At 43.5% G+C, this 26,015-nt stretch overlaps 2 protein-coding genes and 1 pseudogene across 2 annotated transcripts in view; 2 read left to right on the top strand and 1 right to left on the bottom strand.

Annotated features, from left to right (window-relative positions):
• GTF2F2 (general transcription factor IIF subunit 2) overlaps nt 1-26,015 on the bottom strand; it is a 148,397-nt gene that overhangs the window by 94,726 nt on the left and 27,656 nt on the right. The gene's annotated exons all lie outside the window — the stretch shown is intronic.
• On the top strand, nt 11,469-12,242 carry KCTD4 (potassium channel tetramerization domain containing 4). Its single transcript, XM_006017329.1, has one exon. It carries the CDS (start codon nt 11,469-11,471, stop codon nt 12,240-12,242), a length of 774 nt encoding a protein of 257 aa, XP_006017391.1.
• On the top strand, nt 21,083-21,208 carry LOC112549178 (annotated as a pseudogene).

Here is a 26,015-nt window from a genome sequence, read left to right as displayed (position 1 = left end):
CCTGCTGTTCCTGCCAGCTGGGGACCTTGACTCACCCCAAGGGCAGGGATAAGCCAAAGTCAATAACTATCTCATACAGAGCTCTTAAATATCTCCAAGACAGCCCTACCCCTCACTAGTCTTGCTCAGTTTGCTGAGAAATCTCAGAATTTTCCAGGAAAAATGTTTCTTCCTGGAGTTCCCCAAGCTAATTGCCCATTTCCCTGAGATGCCTTTGTCACCCCATGTTTTTCCCATTATAGGCAGACAATATCTTGGGTGCCCATTCCAACAATAACTTTTTCTGCCTGAGTTTGGGAGTGACAATTGTTTTTGCCCCAGTAACACAATGAGCCAGACATACTTAGCAGCTCCTTAGATAGGCATTCCTCAGTTCCTAGGACATAACAGCTCTTAACAGAAATCTGACCATAAATGCTTGACTCACCTACGTCCCAAAATTGTGAAGATACTTATAGACAGCATAACCTAATCCACACCATGATAAAAATGACATAAATGAACACAGTTCAACATTGGCTTTTGAACAAGACAAAACATAATGCTACTTAAAGTCAAATTCATGGCAAATGTATCTATAAGAGATGCTCTAAACCTGAAAATTATTCCTGCTTGTAGGGTGGGTTCATGAAAGTTAGCTAATATATTAGCTAATATAATGATTGTCAAGCTTTTCAGAGGCAGGGCTTCACCTTGTCTAGATTCACCTTCCAGTCACTTGATTATTATGCCTTTGCTTGCTAGACTGGAGAGCCCTTTATCAAGGATTTGTCCTCCCATAGGAAGTTACAGACCACGAAGCCATCCCCCCTTAACTTTCTCTTGGGTAACCAAAATAGATTGGACTCCTAGGTCCTTTTTTTAAGACATGCTTTCAAATCCTTCAAACATTCTTGTGCCTCTTCTCTGAATCCTCTCTAACTTATCAATATCCTTTTTGAAGAGTGGAAAACAGACACAGTATTCCAACAGCAGTTACATAATGCCAAATAGTGACTTCCTGTTATGACTTCCTCCTTCCTACATTCAGAGAGAGGTAGTGTGAGAAGAGAGGCAGAAGCCCCCCTCCCAACATGTCCCAGGACCCCACCCAATGAGCACTGATACTTACGGCAGGGTCTGGGACGAGTGGCAGCTGCAAGGAAAAGCTGTCACAGGCTTGACAGTTCCGATCAGCGAGCCCCGGGGGTGGGGACTGAAGGCAGCGCGGGCTCATCAAAAGGCAGCTGGGGACCCAGCTGCCCAAAGAGTGAGGAACAGAATGCTGGCAGGGAGAAACTGGACACCGGTGGGGAGAGGTGGACAGCGGAGCCAGGCAAAGAGGAGCAGAACGCTGGCGGGGAGAGGCAGAACGTCGGCAGGGAGATGCAGGTGGTGGAGCCTGATACAAACGGCGGAGCAGGACACACGGCGAGAAGCCCCAGCATCAGCCAGGGAAACCCAGTGGAGAAAACCCCAGGTCCAGGCTCGGGGAGCCGAAGTTTGCCGGAGCGTCAAGTCGGGGAGAATAAGATCGTCCTCACCATCACAGGCGAAGACCAGGCTGCTCCAGAGAGTTCAGGTACCGCAACGGGGAAAGGTGGCAAGCAACGGCAAAACCCTGAGGGCAGCCTGGTGAAGAGGGAGAAGCAGGCAGTGACTGGCCCAGAACATGGCAGGGAAGGGGCAAGTTCCACTAGGTGGTGGGATCAGGAGTAATTAACTCCTAGTTTGTTAGTCCCTGGGGAGAGTACCCGGAGAGATGGACAGAATTCCTTCTCCCATCCCAGGGAGGCAGAAGGGTCCTGGGACCAGAGTCCCAGACACTCTATTGGCAGACGCCAAACATCTTCTCTTTTAATTAAGAATCTCCTAAGTTATCGTTAACCCCAGGCTGGGGCATGTTTCGTTACCCGAAGATTGGTCCGAAGACAAGTGACCAATTTGGGAGAGATTGACGGCTGAACAGACCCGACCCTGATCAGGGTGGTCCTCATGGGTGAGAAGATATCATCCCGGGAAAGATTACAGGGAGCAGAGTCCTCCCAGGCCATGGATGTGGTAAAGGGAAGGTTTTGAAGCACCACAAAGACAGACCAGGGTCACAACCCCTCTGGGATCACTGACAGGGAAGTGCCTCCCCATCAATCAACATCGAAGTTGTGGCAGGCAAGTAGGGGCAGCGCTCGGAACCATCTAGGTGGCCCCAGGGTGCGGTCTCACCCTGATGTTGCTAGGGAGGAAGGCACTGGCCAGAAGGGGGCCAAAGCCTTACAGCACCTACCAACGACAGGTAGTTAATTATGTTAGTCTGAAGTCAGGAAGAAAGCAGGGTAGGATAGCACCTTAAGAGACAAACTGGTTCAAAGTGATGCAACTTTCATAGGTGACAAGGCTTCTTCGTCAGCATCTGATGAAGTATGCCTGTCCTGCCTTCATACATCCAAGGACTGCATAAATCCTTGTCATTTTGTCCAAGTGGGAGCACCTTTTCAGCCAAGTACCCATTATGACACCCCAAATCCTCTTTTTGAGTCACTACTGTGAAGGATGGCTTAAACGAGTATGTTACTAGACGAGTAACGTTATATTGTACCACATAAGAATGCATAATTGTTTGATCCCAGCTTCACAAAGATATCTAACGCAGGACTGCATAAGGGATGTCGCCTCATCTTTACTGACCAGTGTCCTGGTCACCTGCACTGTCCTAATCATTTGCACTCTCCTAGTCACCTACAAATTTTGAAAGTGATAATTCCTACCAGCCGCAGAAAAAAAATTGTTAAATTGTACAAAGCTAAGAAATTTTCTGTAAGACCCCACTGGAAACGCACTTAGGCTATAGTGATTCACCGTTTCTGATAACATTTGAGACTTCTCAGGTTGCCAGTTTCTAGTTTATTCAATATGTGCTGTGTTAATTCTATAGCATTCTAGTTTAAGTCAAAGTGTCATATGATACTAAGTCAAACATCTTACAGAAATCTAAGTATATTACAATCAATACTGTTCGCTTTGTCACTCATATTTAGTGAAAAGAAAAAAAAGAAAATTCAACAGATTAAATTGATATACTCATTGACTGGTATTAATTATAACTTTCTCCTTTAAATTCTTGATTACTTGAAGCTTATATCAATTGTTCTATTATTTTGGTTGGAGCTGACATCTAGCTGAAAAGCTTTTAATTACACAGGTAATCAAATCTGTTCAGACAGCTCTTCAAGCAGCTCTTTTGTAACTCTTGGATGCAAGTTACCTGGATCTCTTGTTTTAAAATTATGTAATTTTAATAACCGGGTAGAAATTGTCCTAGTAACTGCTGTTCAGCATCCTCCAGGTCTTTTTTGCAATTTAAATTTTTTGGAATGGAAGTATTTCATAATCATCTTGGAAAATGACTACGTAGGGATCCCTTCCAAAATACAAAACAAATGTAATTATCAAACATTTTCTGCATTATTAGACGACTGTTCCATTCACATCTAGTATTAGGCCAATACCATTAAATTCCTAACGAGCTTGAAAAACTCTTTATTTCTTTAGCACCTCTCAGTATAGATTCCTCCTGGTATCTAAAACAGCTACAATTTTTTCCTTTTCCTATTCAGGTCGCCACATCTCCAATTCAATTAAAAAATAAAAATGGGAAATATGCACAGGGAAATAATATGCAACCTTACTTTAGGTCAAACACTCAGCAAGGAAAAAAGCCCTGAAGTTCAGGTTTATCGCACAATATTCACTTAACTGTACTGTACTTGCCTATATTTTATACACTTTATAATGATTTAGGGTACACAGAATTCCATGCACAAAGAACCAGAAAAGAAAGGCTCTCCATGAATATGGCAGAACTGCTATGCTTACTCACATATTACATGCACCTTTCTCTCCCAGCAAAAATCAGCTACTGAAGACTGGGATGTGCGTCTTAAGCAAGGAAATGTGGCCCGGAACAGAATGGGGGGATGGGTTGCAACTGTGCCCTGTTTGAAATCTTCCTCCACTCCTGACATTCACAGGGCCTGACAGCCTGATCATGCCAGAGTAGAGCTGCCAAGTCCCTTCCCAAGTTGAGCAGGCAGGCAGCAGCACCTACCACATCCTGCAGCTAGGGTGTTAATGGAACAGCCATAGGTATTTGCTCCCCTCCACCCTTACTGTGGCTGCCTGCATTTTCCCTGCAAAAATGCTCATCAGTATTTTTAAGAAAAAAAAATTTCTTTCATTTCACCTTCTGAAAACAAAGATGCATGTCTTATCTGGGGGTACATGGCATGCAAGATGATATGGTGATATTGCTGAAAGAGGTTTTCAGTTTTCTGAATTCATGATTTCTTAGATTCTGAACATCTCACCATCACTCAGGTACCAGCTTTGCCTTTTTCTTCATCCTTCCACTGCACCTTGATGTGACGGGACTTGGGTAACCAATAGATTTTAAGGAACACATTTATCAGCTGAGGACAGCTCAAAGGAAAAAAGTCCGACTCCCTAATCCACTTTGAAGGCTATTGTAAGGATAGAAAGAGGGATTGGTCACGTTTCTTTGCAATAAAAAGAGGAAAACAGAGGTTGCTCATTTCTCAATGGGGTTTTCAAGCCATGGTTTATACCCATATTCCAGAAACTAACTTTACAGCAGCAAACCAGTTCAGAACTGAGAAGCTTGTGGTCTTTTCACAAACAGATGCTAGTCTAAGGCATGGACAGTACGGGTGTGAGAAACGGGTCATATTCGATTCAGATTTCGCCTGAATGAGGGACAGTGATTCAATTCATTGATTTGGATCACTGTCCCAATTTGATCTGGCCGAATCTAAAGATTCAATACCGATTCAGAGAATCAGCGATTCGGCCATAAACATGGCTTTCAATGTTTTTTCTACATGCCTCAAGGTACCAAGCATGACTCGTGAATGCTGTGATGCTGGGGCGGATGGGGTATCCCACAGGAGCATGGGGGCCCCCCCTGCATTCTTGGTGGTGAACCTGGAAGGGGACCAGAAGTACTTCCGGTCCCCTTCTGGGTCCACTGCAAGTATTCTGGGGCCCCCCCCGCATCCTCCCGGCTCGCTGATCAGCCACGGGGTGACCCTGGGTGCCCCCCCAGACCCAGAAAGCACCAGTCATCGAGCCAGGTGCTCCCTGGCAGACCCAGGAATGCTTCTGGTACACTTCTGGGTCTGCCTCCAGGCACACTGGAGACCTCGCCCCGCGCTCCTGTGAGATGCTCCATCCGCCCCAGCATCTCAGCATTCGTGAGCTGCCTGATACCTTTAGGTACGTAGAAAAAACATTTAAAGTTGTGTCTATGTCCGAATAGTGGAATCTTTCCGAATCTCTCCAAATCGATTCAGAGGGTTCAGATTTGATTCAAAGAGATTAAAGGATCTCCTGATTTGGAGAGTCGGCCACCGAACTGAATCAGCAACCAAAGCTTTGCACAACCCTAACAGACAGTTGCATGCCTCTCCTAGATACAAGAAGAATGTTGAAAAGTGAAAGAATTTGTTGGACTTCTGTGACTATTTTCGGTGGAAATGTAGAGTGTTGTTCTTAGGGTAGAAGACCAAGTATGGAGGGCCAACCAATATAACGTTTTTCTCTCCTATGCTCTCTTTGCTAAAATCATAGCCAGTAGGAATGAGGTTTTAACTGATAAGCATGACAGAAAATATGTTACCGTTATCTTAAAGACGACAAGAAGAACAGGTTGAGTTCCTACAGTAGGATTAGGTTCCTAACAGATAAGAACCCACTATGTCAGCCCTTCAGTAATTTCAATACGGTTGCATAAAAAGAGATCACTGATCTCCTCCTAACAAAGTGTTAAGATCACTATTCAGATGTACCTTGACTGGAGTTTAGCACAAGATTATTGTGTTTAATCCAGTGAGCAAGGAGCCTAAAATTTCAGGCATCAGTTCCTCATGTGTTCTGAAGGACTTCCCATAGCAGCCAGAAGAAAATGTTGACCCCTTCAGAACTCCAAGTCAGCCTCTCTATGATGTAACAAAATGTCATGGATGAACAAGGAACAGGGTATTTCAGTGTTTCATAGACTTCCAGCAGTCACGCTGTGAGGCAAAAGGGATTTCAGGTCTGGGTGAAGAAGCTTTCCTTCAATCTGAAATAGCAGAAAGGAAGGCAGGACTTTGGTTCTGAAGAACAGTAGTATGCAATGTACAAGAACTGATCAACCAAGCTGGAGCTATCAAAATCAAAGGTTTGGCCAAGTCTTCTCTGGTCATGTGGATCACTATGGGGAATCAAAGAGATTGAAGGATAAACAAAAGACTACCTGCCTATATGATAGGGAAGGCATTAGCCAGGGACCTTGGGTTCCAGGCTCCTCCAAAATAGAAAATCATATACTTCTGGCTAATTGATGTCACAAACGGGTCCAGTTACGTATAGCCTCAACACAAAAGGCTGTCCTGGAACATAGAGTTTGACCTCCCATTCACAGTTGGGGGAGAAGCACCTGCTAAGCCAATGGGGGGGGGGACGACAAAGTTGGGCAGGCAAGCCACAGATTAGCCCCACACTTTACCCCAAGTGCCACTCCAATCCGCTACCCTTGCCCCATCTACTGCTGTTTTCTGTTCTTTTGCAAGCCTCATGACTATCATTACCTCTAGAAATCTGACATGCGTCTCTGCATCCTGCCAAGCCCATTCATCTGAGCTTTTCAGCCACAACAACAAAGCATTTATTCATCTCCATAGTCTCAGATGGTAGGAAAAGTGCAAAGGGGCTACTCTGCAGATGTTTACGGAGTCTTCCTGCCGTTTCAAGGACATCAGGAACAGTGGGAAAATGCAGAGAGGCATATATAGCTAGTGTTTGCCCAGGCACACAGTGCGTCCACCAACCCTGCAGGCACTGAAGATACAGTCCAAGATGTCATGTTACAAAAGTACACAATGCAGGTACACCAGTAAGGAGAAGTAAGTTTTTACTGTAGTGATTGGGTTTGATTTCAGCTATGAGGTCAAGGATGCAGAAGTATGCATCCTGAAGGTCAAGAGATATTGAACCATTCCATCGAGTCCAAAATGGGGGAAGGGAGGGTACTATGAAGGCAAGATTATCCACTCCAAATCTTAGCACGCCTATAAACTGTAATCCCAGATGGGTTGCCACTCTTTTTTTCTTTTCCAGGATCAGAAAGCAATGACTGACAAACCTTTTCCCTGATGTTGGCATGCAGACTCTTTTATTGCCCTTAGGGCAGGGATTCCCAAACTGTGGGTTGTGACCCCCCCTGCGGGTCATGAGCAACTTAAAAGGGGGCCACAAACTTCCCAGGGGGTACACGCGGCAGCGCGGAGAAGCGGTGCGTGGCAGCAGCATGAAGTGGTTGCAGCGGCTGCCATGTGCGAGCTCCCCATCCCCTGCTACCGCCATCCAGCACTCAGGGTCACAGCATCACAAATTTTGAGAACCCCTGCCTTTGGGAAAGAAGTGACTTGATCCTTAAGAAGTGATTGGGAAAGGAAGTTGGGAGTTGGCACCTTGTAAAACTATAGTAGCAGTAAGCAACTTATCCAAGATAACAGACCATATGCACCTGAAGTAAGTAGAGCAATTCCCAAGAGACAGTATCAGTGGCTCCATATTCATAGAGGTTGGCTGAAAAGAACCAACATGCACCCGACACATCCTTGGCATGGAACATGAGGACTCTCACAGTCACAGAAGTTTAGGGCTGGAAGGGACCTCATGAGATCATTGGGTCCAGCCCCCCTGTTCTGGGCAGGAAAGACTGCTGGGGTCAAATAATCCTGGCAAGCTGTGAATTCAGTCTCCTTTTGAAGATCTCCAGGGTAGCTATCTGCACCACCCACACTGGGAGTCTATTCCAGAGTTTGGTCACACAAATCATGAAGAAGTTTTTCTTTATATCCAGTTTGAAACCTTCTAGGATTTTATGACTGCTGCTCCTGGTTTTCCCATAGGATGCTTTGGTGAATAGTCATCTAGCCCCTGATGCTCTCCCCTGATGTATTTGTAAGCTGCCACCAAATCCCCCTAAAGTTCTCTTTTCTAGGCTGAACAGTCCCACATCTGTCAGCCTTTCCTCATCTGGCTTGCTCTTCAGGCCTCGCATCACATGCTTGCTGGCGTAAGAACACCATTGGCCAAAACTCTAAGCTGGAGCACGAGGGACATGAACAATAGCAGAATGTGCATTTGGACAATCATTCAAAGGAAAAAAAGAGCCCCCAATTTTCTCTGTAATTGTACCTCTCCTAAGATGACAATGTGAGCAAAAGCAATGTGCTGCAACTAGTCCTGGATCAATACAGCTACATCTAACACTAAGTCACTATGGGTATAGTAAAACTGGCAGCATAGTGCAGTGTTGAGCACAACATAAAAACTGGCAACTTTCCCTAGGCTATGAATTAATGAACAATTTACTGTGGGATAAAAGGGGTGGGGCTTTCCCATGGCTGTTGCTCTGCAGTATTGGCTTGGGAGTATGCTTTTATCCCAAGTTAAATAGAAACTAACCCACAGTCATTTATTCTTCTTACATTGAGGGCTACATCTTCCATTTAATTGTCTCTTACTGCAGAGTAGGGACACACAAAGGCAGTTACTATGGAGCACACGACAAACAGTAGAGCCTCCCCCTCTTTTGCCTCAGGGTATATAGTTCATAGTCTATACTATGAGAGAGAAATCAGGTGTGTAATTTTGTCTCAGGGCCTACTAACAGCTAGAGAAGGCTGCAGGTAAGGTCTGCATGGGAGTGGTGTGGAATGTAAGCTCTGAAGCTTGAAGCATATGGACCTTGGCAGGGACCATACTCAGCAGAGCTCCACAAAATTGGCTTAGTTATGAAAGAAATTTAAAAGAGCTGAGATTAGATTTATGGAAGGGACAGAGAAAGGAAAGTTCTGGCTGTCCAGTTAGAGGGTGTGGTGTGTACCACTATACTTGCTGTCCCCAGGTGGCAGAGCAGAATGGAGGGAGTTTTGTATTTTCCTTGCTTCTGGGCTTTGCTAGTTGCCACATAGGGCTAGGAAGAATTTTTCCCCCTCCTGTTGCTACATGTGTCAGGGTTTTTATTCACCTTTCTCAGGAGCACTGGGTATTGGCTGCAGCCAACACTTGGGATTTTGACTGGGGTAGGCAAATGTTCCTCCTGGGACTAAAACCCAGCTGTTCCTAGTGAGAGGATCTTGCCTCTCCACTCAGAGACGGACCAATCTCCACATTTATCATATACATGCATACTTCTCTTTCTATCCTGAACTTTGCAGCTAGCAACTTGTTGGAGTTTTTACCTTCTAAGTAGCTGAAATGAAGTAGCCTGACCTTTCCAACACGCCTATGAACAAACCTGGAAAATTTCAACCCAAAGACTGATATTCTGTACAATTATAAGCATATAAAAATAACAAATGGATACTATTTTGCAAATGTTATGTTTCATTTTACACAGTTCAGCCAGCCATGAAGGACCAAGTCCCTTTAGAATTCCGAGTCTTCCTTGAAAATGCTGACCACCATTGCCAGAACTTGCTCAGTTTGGCTTCAAAGAGCTGGCAAGGTCACTATACAAAATGGAAGGGCCACAGGAGTCATTCTAGGGGGTTCACAGTTATTACTATGATTCTTACAACTGGCTGTAAGATTAACACCATAGAAAACCTGAACAGATTAAATGGATTTTCTGTAACTTGATTATAAATTAAATTTAAGCAGAAGTCTCCTGCAGTGATTAAATTTTATTTCTCAAACTTACGACAAAACAACACAGACCTTTTTCTCTCTCCAATTATTTTCTCAATAACCAAAGGGGATCATTTTTGGAAGGTTGATATGTTCAGAAGTTATGAAATGACGGAAATCTCTTCAAATTAAAGTGATGTTAAACACAATGATGGCTTAAAAGAACAGAGATTTAAAAAATGACTAAATGACTATTTCTGAAAAAAATATTGTTAAATGTACAGCACAAGGAAGGTGACAAAAATACAGTGTACAAGCTGTATGGACCGGTGATACTGATAAAGAGGGCGGCAGTTAGAATCAGCATATTCATTTCCACTGATAAGCATAATTACCAACTAACAAAACACAAAATCATAGAATGTTTCCATAAGGACCAAAAATAATTGCTATTATAGAGAGAGGAAGCAGCATGAATAAACTCTTACAACAGGAATAGACCATTCATTTTCACAAGGGGTTAATCTGACTTTTGGTCACTTTTTTCTCTGACTAGTTGATACTTCCTTGTAAACTTGCAAATTCAGGGGAAAAAACCCACAGCTTAAACATGGGAATAAGAAATTCTAAGGTAAATCCTTGGTTTCTACTGAGCTTTGGAATGCATGCTTCATGTACCACCCCTCCATCCCCCACACAGGTCCCCAAGGAAATACACACACAGATATTTGTACAGCTTCTCCTCTCCCTACCCCTCACAAAGGTTTAAAAGGGAAAATATTTTTAAAAAGATAACTGAAAATGAGCCTCAATCACAGATTTATACAGAGAAAATGAGACAGCTATTCAATTCAAGTCTACTCTGTCGACATTATCCTGCTTAATAAAGTGTTGCTAAGCCAGTGTTGTGCGTTGTTCAAAGATAACTGTGGGCAAAATAGCCCTTTGTTCCATGTTCCACATGGCAGCAGAGTTGTTTTGACAGAGTACAAGACAGTCAATGTTAGATTTTCTGGCCCAATGAAAGAATCATCACTACAAGTAATACATGTCCCCCTTTTCTAAAACCGTTTTCATCTGTGGCATACCAGAGTAAACAAAACCTAATTAGGCTGCATTTTTTGCCTTGCTGCAGGTACCTCAATCAGCTGAAAAAAGACAATTTCACCATATGCCAAACCAATTAGACAGAGAAGTGCCTTATAACACCACTTAAAAGTGTTTTCTACTGATAAAATGATATTCTATACACAAGGTGCACATACATACATATGTCAGTTTCAGTTATCTTCCATTATATAGATGAAATATCATAAATGGTAATAGGCTTTTTGCAAAGTTATGAGAAAACTAAAAATAAAAAAACAAAAGCTATTCATACAGCATTATTAGTCCTAAATGCTCTTTAACCATTCTATACCAAGCATTTTAAAATAGGTATTAAAACTGAATTTGTCAGTTTAAAAAAATCCAAATTCTACATGGAAAAATCACCAAAAAAAGGCTATTTTAAAATCATTTAAACTTTCTAGGCTTAAATAAAATAATAATTTCTTGTATACCCCCTCCTCTTCCCTTATACAGTTAAATGCAAATTCTCCTGTACAGTCGTAGCTTACTGCATACATAGCTGATACGCCACCTACTGCAAAACTGAGCTGACAGTCCATGCATTGCTAGCAGCATTTCCATTCCATCACCGTGCCGGAGCTGAATAAAGGTGCTTTTAAATACCTCTTTTCAAGCAAACAAGAACCGGACAAAGCAGCTGTCTTTTTACTCTGCCTTAGAGAATGGAGCGAAAGATAAACAAAAGAGAAAAGGAATATGAAGAAAGACACAGCAACTCTGAGGGCTCTGATCAAGACAAGAACTGTAAAATGTCTCTGATTACCCTCAATGTTGGTGGATATCTGTATATTACACAGAAGCAAACACTAAGCAAGTACCCAGACTCTTTTCTTGAAGGTGTGGTAAATGGAAAAATTCTGTGTCCATTTGATGCAGATGGCCATTACTTCATAGATAGGGATGGACTCCTTTTCAGGCACATTCTGAACTTCCTACGAAATGGAGAACTTCTTCTACCAGAGGGGTTTCGAGAAAATCAACTTTTGGCACAAGAAGCAGATTTTTTTCAGCTCAAGATTTTATCTGATGCAGTGAAATCAAGGTGGGAGAAAGAACAGCTAGCATCCAGAGAGACTACTTTCCTGGAAATAACTGACAGCCACGACCGTTCACAAGGTCTTAGAATCTTTTGTAATGCTCCAGATTTCATAGCAAAAATCAAATCTCGAATTGTGCTAGTATCCAAAAGCAGGCTTGATGGATTTCCAGAGGAGTTTTCAATATCTTCAAATATTATTCAATTTAAATACTTCATAAAGTCTGAAAATGGTACACGACTTGTACTGAAGGAGGACAACACCTTTGTCTGCACCCTGGAAACACTTAAGTTTGAAGCTATAATGATGGCTTTAAAATGTGGATTTAGACTGCTGACCAGTCTGGATTGTTCCAAAGGGTCAATTGTTCACAGCGATGCACTTCATTTTATCAAGTAATTACAAAGACAAAGGCAACGAGCATGCAGCCCAGTAAACCTCATTTAACTACAGCACCCAGGCATCACAAATAATGTATCTAACTAGCCTTGTACCACAGAGCTCTACTGCTAATCAATTAATGTGACCTAATGGTATGTAAATTCCATAATAACATTCATCTCTGAGTTATTTGTGCTGAACAAGAATTTTATGCCTAAATTTAATAATAATAAAAAAAATTGCTAAACATTGTAAATCCAGATCAAATACTGCTATTTGCATATGTTTCCTTCATGCTGCCTTTCATCCAGAGAGTGTAGCTGAAACGGTTCTGTGTACTTGTATGACTAACATGCCTACACCTTATTGTTCAGCTGAACAGTGCTGGAAGTATTTCCATTTAATATCCAAGCTTAAAAATGTTTTGCTTATGAAAAAATTCACACTGGATTTTAACTGGAATAAAACATTTTGAGTGTTCATTAGAGTTTCTGAAAATCTATTAAAAACAAATTATACTAAAATGCAATGAGACTAAAAAGGTTTAAAAGGTATCAACTTGATTTTGAAATTAAACACCTATGATTCTACAGCTCACATACTTGAAAGCAAATTAGTGACTGAGCTGTAAATTTCATGAGGATTATCAAAGAAAATGCCTACACAAAAACTAGCATAGCTTTCTTTTCTTATTTCCTCCCATACCTATTATAGGACATATTTGTATTCATTAAGGTAGGTGGAACTTGTTTATTTAAAATATATGTATTTAAAGGTTATTCAAAAGGTTTTCCATACAATGTCAAGCAACAGGTTTTCAAATAATGACATCCTACTATGCTGAAGTTGGTGTTTCTCACTAATTACTGCTGTTCACAAAGAGTAGCAAATTAACAGATATATTGCTTTGCACAATGGCTTGCTAATAGTACCTGGAATTTCTAGTTTTGAATAGAACACCTGCTGGTATTTAACCTGCATAAGTGTAAATGGTAAATTAGATGTCTTTCTTCTTTCACACCATCCATACTATTTATTATCTACTCCCTTCTTTCACTGATTTTTATTACAGTATCAAGATATATCTTTCACATGCAACTAATTAAATATGAGGTAGATGCTTGCAGTTCAAAAACCTTGGATTAGACATGACTGTCATGTAAGCAGATGAATATTCACTTCACCTTTGAAGTCAAATGACATTGCACTTACTTATACAAGTTCTGAGTTTGTTCATTTTAAGTCTACTATCATGCATGGCTCAAATTAAATCAAGTTTGAGTTAACTGATGAACTGATGTTGTCCACTTCTATTGCAACATGAATCTGTACTTCAACTAAAATAGGCAACAACTGTCTCTCTCACTGAAGTCAAACTTGTAAGATAGACAGCAGTTAGATTGCTAAACAAGAGAATTTCTTTAGAAAAAAGGAAAAAAAAAAAAAAGGGGGGGGGGGGTACACGATAGTATTTCCAAGTGGGAAACTCTCTGAAATTCCTTTACAAAGTGAGTAACGTTACCCCAAACAATGCACTTTTCTACTTAGCCTCTATGTACAAAACTCAGGAATATTTACAAGTTGAAAAAGTTACTGTTTCAAATAATTCAGTACACTGTAATTTTCAAATTAGTATATTTACAGTTACACTTCTCTAAAAAATAAATATGAAAGCTTACACGAAACAAATTTAGAAAAATCAGCCAAATATTAAAAAGATGAAGACTAGAGATGCTACGGCCCAAACTAACAGTGAACAAAATGCAGGAAAAATCCTTCAGAGATCTGTCATCTTAGCACTAAGTGAGTAACAACAAGTGGACAAGCAATTGAGGAAACACCATAACTGCCCTACAAATCATAAAGAAGTATGTTTCCAGTGCTGTCAAATATGTAACCTGGAGAGGCAGTCTGGAGGAGGTTGTTGCTCAAAAGATGTCAAATCATCCATTTTCTTTTAAACATTTTAGCTATAACCTTCAGTTCTAATGAAGACTTGATTGGGATTTTAAATGCTGTAGAGTTTTAAAGAAAGAAAACGCTAAAAAAAAATTCATTTAATTGGTTAATAAAAAAACTGATATGCTGCAGATGCCTGCCTTTTGAACTGACTTCTTTAAAAGCCAAACACCAAGAAACTGCAATGGATTAATGTCAAAGAGAACTACCATTTTCTTTACCATAAGATTTCATCCTCATGTATAAAAACAGGAGAAAATCCTAACACTTCTGTACTGCTAGGGAAAAGTTTCCATGAGAAAACATTTTTTATTATTGAAACATTGTAATCCATACTAAAATTCCTACCAGCTTGCCAGAAGCAGAATAAAAAACAGATTCATCACAAATATTTTGTGATGGTATTCTAGACTTGCTCTTAAAGGCTTAAACAGAAAGCTTTTTTCTTGCTAAGACTTAGGGTGACCACTCTCCCCTTTAAAAAGTTGATCATTGAAACAATTCAGACAGCTTCATCACTTGAACTGTATTGTATTTGAGGTAAAAACTGTCTCTATTGAGGCCAAAGAAACTCCCACCAATTTTATATTATTTTTGTTTTGTAAGATTCACGTGATTAAAAATTGCTTACAAAAACACTTCACAGTTAGTTCTCACGGAAAATATCCGTGGCATCAATGTTTAACAGCAGACACTTGAAAGCACCTGTTGTCACATCAATTTAAAGTATATCACATTTTCACATGCACTTCACCATTTTCAGGGCTGAAGTTTCATGCTTGGTTTCCAATTGCAGGGATTTTGCTCAGCTGTTTAAGATGAGGATTTATACAGGAGGGCTCAGAAGGGAGGACAAAATGAATTCTCTTCATGCCATATAAAAACAGATATTGTTGCTTTAGACAAAACTCCAGCTAGAATGGCTGATGTTTGAAATTACATACAGGCTGAGGGACATGTACCATTTTCAGTTTGAAAAAGATTTTGTTACAAAAATACCACTGAAAACCGTATGTTGCGAGTAGAGAATAGTAACCCTTTCCCTTTAGTCTAGAGATGCTTCCATGCATAAATAACTGTACGTACCCGCAGCTCATTAGAAATATACTTGAATTCAAACATCACTGATACTGCAGAATCACATGCTTAGCCATCAGAAAAAATACTAACTGTTAAGGTTGTACTGGTAATATTAGTTTAGATTTAATGTACAAGTGACATATATTTTATTCCACTTTTTCTTGGTATGGGCTTGGCTGCCACGGACATCATAAGGGCACAGCTATAAGCCCAGAGGGAGCGCTGGGAAGGAATTGCAATTCAGTCATACCATATTTACTTGAATAGAAGATGACCCTGACTATAAGATGACACCCCCCCCTCCCATTATTAGATTCTATATATGGAAAAATTCTAAATTTGTTTTAATTTTCCAGGTATAGATCTAATTATTGGAGGCCTACTTTGAGTTTGTCTGCCTCCCAGGGCTACAGTAAGGAAAACAAATCTGGGGGGTTAGGTAGCCCCTTTGTTCTCTACTTCCTCCCCACTTTTCCCCCAGGGCAGTCCTTCCCCTTCTCCTTACAGTCAGACCCTTCTCTCCCTGAGTACATGGAAATGAAGAGCAAATTTGAAAACAATAACCTGGACATTAAACATGGCTGTAGCAATGTACATATAGTTCCAATATACTTAGTTCATCCAGAACTGATGTTACCTTTTTTTTTTTTTTTTTTTGCAACTGCTGCAAGTTTTAGCACAGATACTCCATAAACACACTTTTGAGCAACACTTTGGCACGTACTCATATGTAGTACAAATTATGTGTGATATTATCCCAAATCCAAAGGCTTGTGAATTCACTACACAGTTCATTGGGCTGGGCCCCACCAGTGTCAACAGCATTTCAAGCCATGATGACCTCATAGCTCAGCACTGCTCAGTATGTGTGTACACACCAGATACCTTCCACAAAGGAGCCATGTGCTAATTAGCCACCACTCATGACTGGAACCAGGGCTAGGGACAGAAGTTATAGAGTCATAGATTGAAAGGAGCAGAAAGGGACCTTGTAGATCATCAGGTCCAGTCCCCTGCACTACGCAGGAAGAGACAACTGGGGTCAAGCGACCCCAGTGAGGTGACTGTCCAGCCTCCTTTTGAAGATTTCCAGGGTAGGTGACTGCACAACCACCAGAGGGAGTTTAATTCCATAGTCTGGACACCCTGATTGTGAAGGAGTTTTTCCTGGAATTGAGCCTGAAATGGTCTTCCAGGAGTTTGTATCCATTGTTCCTGGTCTTCCCCAGGAGTTCTTGATGTAGAGGTATGCTGCTACCAAGTCCCCTCTCAGCCTTCTCTTCTGGAGGCTTGTCTTGCAAGTCTGTGATTATACAGGTGGCTCTTCTCTGGACCCTCTCAAGTTTTTCCACGTCCTTGTTCAAGTGCAGTGCCCAGAACTGGACACAGTACTCTAGCTGCGGTCTCACCAGTGCGGAGTACAGTGAGAGTATCACTTCCCTAGTTTTGCACAAGATGCATTGGTTAATGCATGCCATTTGTTGTTTGCCCTGATGGCCACAGCGTTGCACTGCCGGCTCACGTTCACGAGATGGTCAATCACTACCCATAGGTCCCTTTCGGCTGTGATGCAAGGCAAATTGTTGCCACCGAGCCTGTAGGTATTTCGGGGATTGTTTGGAGCACCTTACACTTCTGAGCATTGAACTTTATCTGGCTCTGGTCCACCCAACTCTCCAGCTTGTCCAGGTCCACCTGTACCTGCAACCCATGTTCTGGCATGACCACACTCCCCCATAACTTGGCGTCGTCCGCAAACTTGGCCAGCTAGCTTTATACCCCCACATCCAAATAATTGATAAAGATATTGAAAAAGCACTGGTACTAGCATGGACCCCTGAGGGACACCACTGGCCACTTCTCTCCAGGACAACACAGATCCATTTATGAGAACTCTGTGGGTCCTACTATGCAGCCAGTTTTCCACCCACTGAACTGTTGAGCAGTTAAGCACACAATCTTCCAGTTTTCCCACAAGGATATCGTGGGATACTAGATCAAAAGCCTTTTGGAAGTCTAGGTATATAATGTCAACCTTCTCTCCCATGTCCAGGTGGTGAGACACCTGTTCGTAGAAGGAGATGAGATTGGTAAGACAAGACCTACCCGTAACGAAGCCATGCTGGCTGTCATTCAGAATATTACCCTCAATGAGCGTATCGCACATAAATTCTTTAATGAGTTTTTCCAGGATTTTCCCTGGACTGGAGGGTGGGTTGATTGGCCTATAGTTGCCCGGGTCCTCCCTCTTCCCCTTCTTGAAGATGGGCACAATGTTGGCCCTCTTCCAAACCTCAGGGATCTCCCCTGTGTGCCACGATTTCTGAAACAGTTTTGCCAGGGGGACGGCAATGACCTCAGCCAGCTCCATCAGCACTCTCGGGTGAAGTCCATCCAGTCCTGCTGACTTATAAAAGTCTAGCTTTTCTAGTTGGTTTCTCCCCAGCTCAGAATCCACAGTGGGAAGGATATCATTCCCACCATGCCCCCTGTGATCCTATTCTTGCTTATCTTTCCCCTTGGTCGGGTGAAATACCAAAGCAAAGCGGGCATTCTGGAGTTGAGTTTTTTCCTGAGTGTCCATTACCAGCTGTCCCAAGGTGTTAATCAGGCAGGGCACCCAGCGCTTCCACTTGTTTTCCTTCTGCTCCCTACATACCTAAAGAAGGACTTCTAATTGTCTTGACTCTTTTGGCTAACTTAAACTCAGTCACCACCTTAGCTTTCCTAATCTCTTCCCTACAAGTGCGGACCATTGTTGTATAGTCCTCCTTGACTGTCCCTAGCTTTCAGTGTGTGTACGCCTTTTTTTTTCTTCTTCAAGAGGACCACAATGTCCCTATTGAGCCAGGAGGGCTTACCAGACCTTCTGCTACCTTTCCTCTTCATGGGAATGGTTTTCTTTTGTGCTTCAAGGATCGTGTCCTTGAGGAATGACCACTCTTCATGCACCCCATTCACCTTTCATCCCTGGTCCTGCATCACTCCCCCTACTAATGCCCTGAGCCTGTTGAAATCAGCATTTGTGAAGTTCAGGACTTCAGTCCTGCTAGTTGATTTGTCAATCTTGCGGTAGACAGTGAACCTGATGAGCTCACGGTTGCTGTTGCCCAGGCTACCCTCAACATTCAAGCCACACACCGCATCATCTCCTTCGGCCAAGACCAAGTCTGGGAGAGCAGTACCTCTGGTTGGCCCTTGCACTTCCTGGGTCAGAAAGAGCTCCTTGATTACAGTTAAGAAGCTACATGACCAATCCGACCAGCCAAGTGTTCCTCCCAATCTATGTCTGGATAATTGAAGTCACCCATGAAGTCCCATGCACACACAGCCTCTGTCAGTTCTTGAGAGAACTCCAGATCAAGCTCCTCCCCTTGGTTTTGTGGCCTGTAGTAAGTGCCCACAGTTAGGTCTCTCTCACCTCGCCCCCCACCTCCCCTCCACCCCCCAAAGCTTGACCCAGAGGTTTTCAAGCTGCTTATCTTTGAAGCCAATGTCAGTCCCTCACATAGAGAGCCACCCCTCCGCCTTTTCTCCCTGCTCGGTCCCTTCTGTGCAATTATACATAAGCCAGTTTAAGTGATCAGAAACTGGTTTAAACCTGTAAACAGAACATAAATTCAGTGCACATAAAACCATTTCAAAATGGCAGAAACTAGTTTAAGACAAACCTGGTTGAATGTAATATCAGACTTAACTAATTTAGGTCAAATCTGTTTGTGAAACTTCTGTGTCCCAGGGCCACAGGACCAGAAGAGGGGGAAGCCGTGTTTACAGGCAAACCCCAGTTCAAAAAAGAAAGAAAAGAAAACCCCAACATACCTCTTGTAGGGGCTGGGAGGAACAAGGAAACGCGGGGCAGGAAACCGCCCACACAGTTCATTAGCCATGCTTATATCCAGCTGGGACCGGGTGACGTCAGAAGGAGACGCCACCCGGCGGAGGTAAAGATTAGCCCCGAAGGTGCTGGAAGGCCGCCGAGGGCCAAAGAACCAGTGGGGAACCTCGGGGCAGGAGGCGTGCAGCCGTGGTGGCTGGCAGCCAGCAGCGGCGACGGCAGTGGCAGGGGATCCCTTAGCCAGGGAAGACCAGCAGGGACCAAAGACACCAGTGGAGAGGCCGGCAAAGGTAGCAGCGATGGCTGCTGCAGCGGCGGGAGCAGCGGGAGTTGCAGGAGATTCCCAAGCCGAGGACCGGCAGGGATTGAAGATGCCGGAGAAGGAAACCTGCGGAAAGGCCAGCTGTGATAGCTGCAGCGACAGCAGTGGGAGTGGTGGGAACCCCCAAGCCAGAGAAGCCAAGCAGGAGTTGAGGGAGCCAGCGGAGGGACCCGCAGCGACCCCTGGAAGAGCCAGCTGGAGACCCCTGATCACAGGTAATGGGGCCACAACCCCGAGTAGAGGCAGAGCCTGGAGAGAGAGAGAGGACCCCAGTTGGGGTGAGAGCACGAGCCCCGACTCAGAAGGTGCCCTAGTCTAAGGGTGTTGAGGAGCTAGGGGTGTACAGAGTTCCCATGGGGAGGGGTACTCTATTTTCCTTCTGGGTCCTCCCTCCCTTCCCTCCTCTCAGTCACATCTTACCAGTTGTCACAGTGGTGGTTTTGTTCATTTTGCATCACGTTGGGTGTTTCTGGGAATAGGGGTTTAGGATCAAGGCATGGGCCATGGTCCCTTTTGTTAGGGTAGACTAGCAGAGTCCTTGGCTCCAGGCGAGGAGGGTTAGGACCCTGTGGAAGAGAGAGAGAGGGAGCTACTGCCAGCAGGCACTGAAGGCTAAGGGCGCCGGGGAAGACAAGCCTGAAACCCGAGGGTCTGCAGGCCCTCCCACTGGAGCCCAGCCAGGACCCCGGGTGGTCACCATTGAGAGGCAACACGGAGACCAGGGGAGATACCAGTAGGGGCTAGCCACAAAATAGACTTGGAGGCCCGTCTCAAAAGGGTGGTGCTTGGCCGGGGTGTAGGGGAAGTTGGAGCCCCATGAGCACCCGCCAAGGTGCGTGACGGCCCTGGAGACATCCTCAAAGGGGACCCCCTCCACTGAGGATCCATTGAAAGTCGTGGCAGGAAAGTTAGGGGGTTTCCCTGAAGATGGCCGAGGTACCCTCTGGGGTCCACACGTGGGTCCCTGGCAAGCAAGATCAACTGCTTGGGCAAAGGTGGCGCGGGAGCGTATAACAGAACGGAGGCGGGCACACTCTATCCCAGACCCTTTCCTGGTTCAAGTTAAATCACAGTCCCCCATGCTTTTTGCAGGGTTGGCCCCACCCCTCTGCTCTGTAGCTGGAGCAGTGGAGGATGTCAGACAAGGGGGGGGGGGGACGGCCAGGGTTGGAGTTTAAACCCTTCCCCAGTCATACTCAGCCTGCCGGGGCCTGGTCACACCTCTCAGCTCAGCTTCCCTCTAGCCTGAAGGGAAGGGAGGGCTCGCTCTAGTGCCCCACAGCTTCTAGCCTGAACCACTGCAGGCATGTAGCTGCATTTCTGGAATCAAAAGTGAATGTTGGTTCAATCTAACCTGCAAAGATTGAATGAACTCAGGCTCAGGCTTTTTGAATGCCTGTACTTAGCCCAGGTGTTCTTGTCACAAGCCCTGGGATGCTCCAAAAATGTATATGCAGATAAGGCATAGGGAAACCTGGTCCAGCAGGGCCATACTACTAATTATATGCACCAGGCTGAGAGGTTGTGACAGAGGGATTCTGTTTGGTGATATTTGCCAGGCATTTAAAGAGTCAGCAGTGATGGTGACTGTGCTTAATGGGCACTAATATATGGCTTATTCAGAAGAGCTCACTAACCTATCCTTGTGGTAGCTCCCTATTAGCATCTCAGTCTTTTGGCTAAGATCAAGCCTTTTTTAGCAACAAGAGGAGGGTGTCAGGGCTAGCTCCAGCCCTTCCAGTGCTGTCTTGGTTTTGCAGTACCTCCAGGCTTGGTGCCAGTTTCCCATGGAGGGAACACCTGCCCATTTTTTTTTAAATGCCAAAAAAGTTCCCATCAGCATGTTTGGCCAATGTAGTCCATGTGTTTTATAGTCAAACTCAGTGTTGGCTGCATTTAGTCAGCTTCATAGCTGGTTTACATTGCTAAGCACATGCTGCTTTTGGCAGCAGTTTAATGATAGACAATGTATTTAGTGAGATTTCCTTGTATGCGATTATAAGACGAGAGGCTTTATTCCTCATGCCAATTGGGGGAGGGGAAACCTCATTTTGTATTAAAATAAATACAGTAATTTATCTGCTGCTCTCCACTTCTTCTGGTGGGAAAAGTAGGTCATGCCATCCCATTCAGAGGTACAACTGCTCTCCCCCTCTCACCTGACCAGCTCTGCTAATGACAGTTCTCTACCCATTTGCTTGTATGGCAGACACCTCTTCTTCTCCTGTGCTCAATTCAGGTAGCCTTAAACTAGCTGCATTGGATAGAGAAGAGCACCCCCTATGCCCCATTAATTCTCTGCATGGCTACTTAAGACATGGGACAATTGCATTCTATAACAATTCTCCGTTGAGGCTTAAGTCTGTAATGAAATATACAGCGGAAATTAACATTTCAGGAGCTGATTTCAACTTTAATACCTGTGACCACTATTTGATCTCATGACCTTACTACTGAGTTTTTTCAAAAATGGGTAATACACATTTCTGTCATACATAAATTAATACTTTGCACCTGTAATTATTACAACTGCATCAATCTCAACCAGTCTGGGACAAGACCTCCTTTTTTTTTAAATGGGTAATTCATTTTCCTTATACAAACTCCACTTGCATTATCCAATGGCATTTATTATTTTCAATACAGTGGATCATTTTACATAATTTGCATACAAGCAACTTATATAGAAAAGTGCCACACATTTGATTTCAAAATAAGTAAAAATATTTTGAGAAACTTGTTGGTATTGCCCAAAGGTGGACATAAGTGGGAGGAAGCAACACAATTACAATTTAACAGTGTTCAGTGAGACCTGCTTTAATTAGTACAAAGAGAATAAAGTAAAAATTTCACTGAGAATGTCAGTGATAAACAGGACAGTAAGTGCTTGATTACTGATGTGGAAAATGCAGAAGAGAAAAAGACCGAGGAAAGTAATGTCACAAGGTGTTTTTATTCAGAAAAAAGGAAAACATCCAGAAAAAGTACTGAGACTGGGATCAGCCTTGGGTTCATAAAAAGCAAACCAGGAGAGCAGAAAGGCAAGGAAATTATAGGCGATAAAGTCAGCACCCACCATACTGATAGACAAAGTACAGCAAAATATTCTGTCATAGATTAAGTTAGCTAAGTTGAGATGGGTGGAAGAGAAAAATGGTGAAACAGGAAAACTCAAGAGCAAATGAATCACCAGAAAAACATCTGCACTTTCAGAGAAGTAATAGTGGGTCTCAAACATCCTGAAGGATGGGCCTAGAATGCATCACGGGAGTCTTATAGATGTTGAAACAGACACACAAACCAACATTTCCAACCAATAATAAGTGGGCAACTGCGGTAGTTTAGCCCTTAAGGAGAGGTCCCAGATGATTGGAAAAGGGCAAATATAGTGCCCATATTTAAGAAAGGGAAGAAGGAGAATCCAGGGATCTACAGAACAGTCAGCCTCACCTCAGTCCCTGGAAAAATCATGAAGCAGGTCCTCAAGGAATTCATTTCTAAGCATGCGGAGGAGAAGGTAGTGATTAGGAACAGTCAGCATGGATTCACCAAGGGCAAGCCAAGCCTAATCAACTGATTGTCTTCCATGATGAGATGACTGGCTCTGTGGATGCAGGAAGAGCAGTGGATGTGGTGTACCTTGACTTTAGCAATGCTTTTGATACTGTCTCCCACAACATTCGTGCAGGCAAGCTAAGGAAGAATGGGCTGGATGAATGGACTGTAAGTTGGATAGAAAAATGGCTGGAGCATCAGGCTCAGAGGGGCAGCTGGTATAAGTGGCGTGCCCTTGGGCTGGTTTTGTTCAATGTCTTCATCAACAACCTGGAAGATGGCATAGAGTGCACCCTCAGCAAGTTGGCAGATGACACCAACCTGGGGCGAAGAGTAGATATGTTGGAGAGAACAGCTAAGATTCAGAGTAACCAAGACAGATTGGAGGATTGGGCCAAAGGAAATCTCATGAGGTTCAAAAAGTACAAGTGCAGAGTCCTACACTTAGGACAGAACAATCCCATGCACTGGTACAGGCTGGGGGCTGACTGGCTAAGCAGCAGCTCTACAGAAAAAGAACTGGGGGTTACAGTGGACAAGAAGCTGAATATGAGCCAACAGTGTGCCCTTGTTGCCAAGAAGGCTGATGGCATACTGGGCTGCACTGGTAGGAGTACTGCCAGCAGGTCAAGGAAAGTGATCGTTTTCCTCTAATTCAGCACTCATGAAACCACATCTGGAGTACTGTGTTCAGTTTTGGGCCCCCCACTACAGAAAAGATGTAGACAAATTGGAGAGGCCAGCAAAGAGCAACAAAAATAGTGAGGGGGCCGGGGGACATGACTTATGAGGAGAGGCTGAGGGAACTAGACTTATTTAGACTAGAGAAGAGAAGACCAAGAGGGATTTAATAACAGCCTTCAGCTACCTAAAGGGGGAGGGGGTTCAAAAGAAGATGGATCTAGACCAGGGGTCAGCAACCCCTGGCACACGTGCCAAGCATGGTACGCAAGGCCATTTTGCTTGGCACACCACGGCCAGGCCCCCGCTCTGGGTAGCTGCTGCCAGCGACAGAGCCCAGGCTGCTCCCAGCAGGGCTTGCAGCGTCTTCGGGGAGCAGCTTGGGCTCTCGGCTGGCAGCAGCTACACAGAGCCGGGGCTGGCTGCAGCCGGGAGGCTCCAAACAGCTGTGCTGGGCTCCGGCATCAGCTCCACACCAGAGCGTGCACCCACACGTCAGAGCGGGTGGTGAGTGAGGGGCCTGAGGCAGCGCAGCCCCGGTCTCTCCCCTGCTCCTGGCACAGAGGTGATGGCAGGCTTCCAGAGTCCAGCGCAGCTTTGGGTGGGGGGCAAGAGTCCTTGCCCCCCACCCAAAGCCATCCTTTGGGCTTTGGGTGGGGGGCAAGGGACACAAGCAGGTCATCCTGCCATGTACCCCTTCCCCTCATTTTGTTTTTCTGCCATGCCAGCACCCTGGCACCTTCTGAGGTAAGCATTGTGGTGTTTTTCAGCACTCTGGCCAAAAAGCATTGCCTACCCCTGATCTAGACAGTTCTTAATGGTCACAAATGAAAGAACAAGGAGCAATGGCCTCAAGCTGTAGCAAGGGAAGCTTAGGTTACATATAGGAAGAATTTTCTCACTAGGAGGGTAGTAAAACATAGGGACAGGTTACCCAGAGAGGTTGTGGACTCTCCATCCTTGGTGGTTTTTAAGGCCTGGCTAGACAAAGCCTTGGCTGGGATGATCTAGTTGGGGATGGTCCTGCTTTGAGCAGGGGGTTGGACTAGATGACCTCCTGAGGTCTTTTTCAGTCCTAATTTTCTATGATCCTATGAACTGGAGAACCTGGATAATCAGGTATACTGAGGAGGAGTGCAATTACTTTCCAAAAGAAAGTATATTATATATATACTACACTGCAGGTTACAATTTTTCTAAAATGTGTGGGGTAAAAATAAATACATGCAGCTGAAGAAACTATATTTTAGAAAAAGCAGTTTCTACATATACTGGAAGCAGTTTAACATTGATTCCATTAAAGTAACATTACTTAAAACCATATGCATTCATTTTTAAAGCTGTTCTGCTGCTTCAGAGGCAAAAAGGTTCCCAAAATTATTCAAGTAACTATAATTGTAAATAGCAGCTACTCATTTAAATTATCTTTAGAACATGAGGTAAGCTAAGCACACTAATGCTTTAAAATAAGATATTAAAAGGGGACTATTAAAAATACTCCACTCTGAAAAAAGTCAGCAGACACACGGCTGAAATAATACCATCCTTAACGTGCACTCTTGCTCCTTATCTTGCTTTGTCCACTCACTGATGGAGGCATCTTATTAACTAATACTTATTAACTAGTACTTAAAACATTTGCTTTCCCAAATGTAGATAACAATTGCAGTACTCTAGTATTTGGTTGTATGAGCCTACATGGAATGGAAAGTTAGAGACACTAATGAGGTTTCACAAAAATCTATTAATTCTGGATAGAGCCGGATTTGAATTTCTCTCTCTCTAAGGTATCTTAAATATTACTTGCTAAAAATATTCTTGAACACACCTATGTACCTGTTCTAATTTAAACCCTAACAAAGTAAGAATTTGGAGTTCTTAGACAAGCCTTTTGAAAATATCCAATGACAGAGTCAACAGAAAACTTTCCCAAGTTGTACTTTTGAAGTCCCACAGCTCAACCAACCTGATTCATCTCAAGACTACTCAAAATCTCCATTGACTTTTCATATGCAGAATTTCAGGGAGAAAGTACTTTTCTATGGAAGTCAGAGGGATATCAAGATTTACAATTGTATTTTTTAATATATAAAATGTCTAACTACCAAGTTGTTACAGCAGTTCCACAAAAAGCAGCTTGTTATCCTAAAAAGGGATCTGAATTCTATACAGTGATAAAAGACATTGAAAAAAAAATATGAACAGCAGAAGTGCGTACAAAGGATAGAAAAATTAAGAAAACTTAATTTTGCTTGCTCCCTTTATGGCGGCAAGAATCCAAAAAACCAAAATTCGATAAGCAACTGCAACATTCAAGCTAGTAGTTTAATTTCCTCTCTGGTGCTTGAAGAAATTG

Source organism: Alligator sinensis, unplaced genomic scaffold (genome assembly GCF_000455745.1).
Source record: "Alligator sinensis unplaced genomic scaffold, ASM45574v1 scaffold59_1, whole genome shotgun sequence".
NCBI classification, from domain to species: Eukaryota; Metazoa; Chordata; order Crocodylia; family Alligatoridae; genus Alligator; species Alligator sinensis.
The sequence above is the reverse complement of the archived record's forward strand: the minus strand, read 5'-3'. Positions and strand labels throughout refer to the sequence as shown.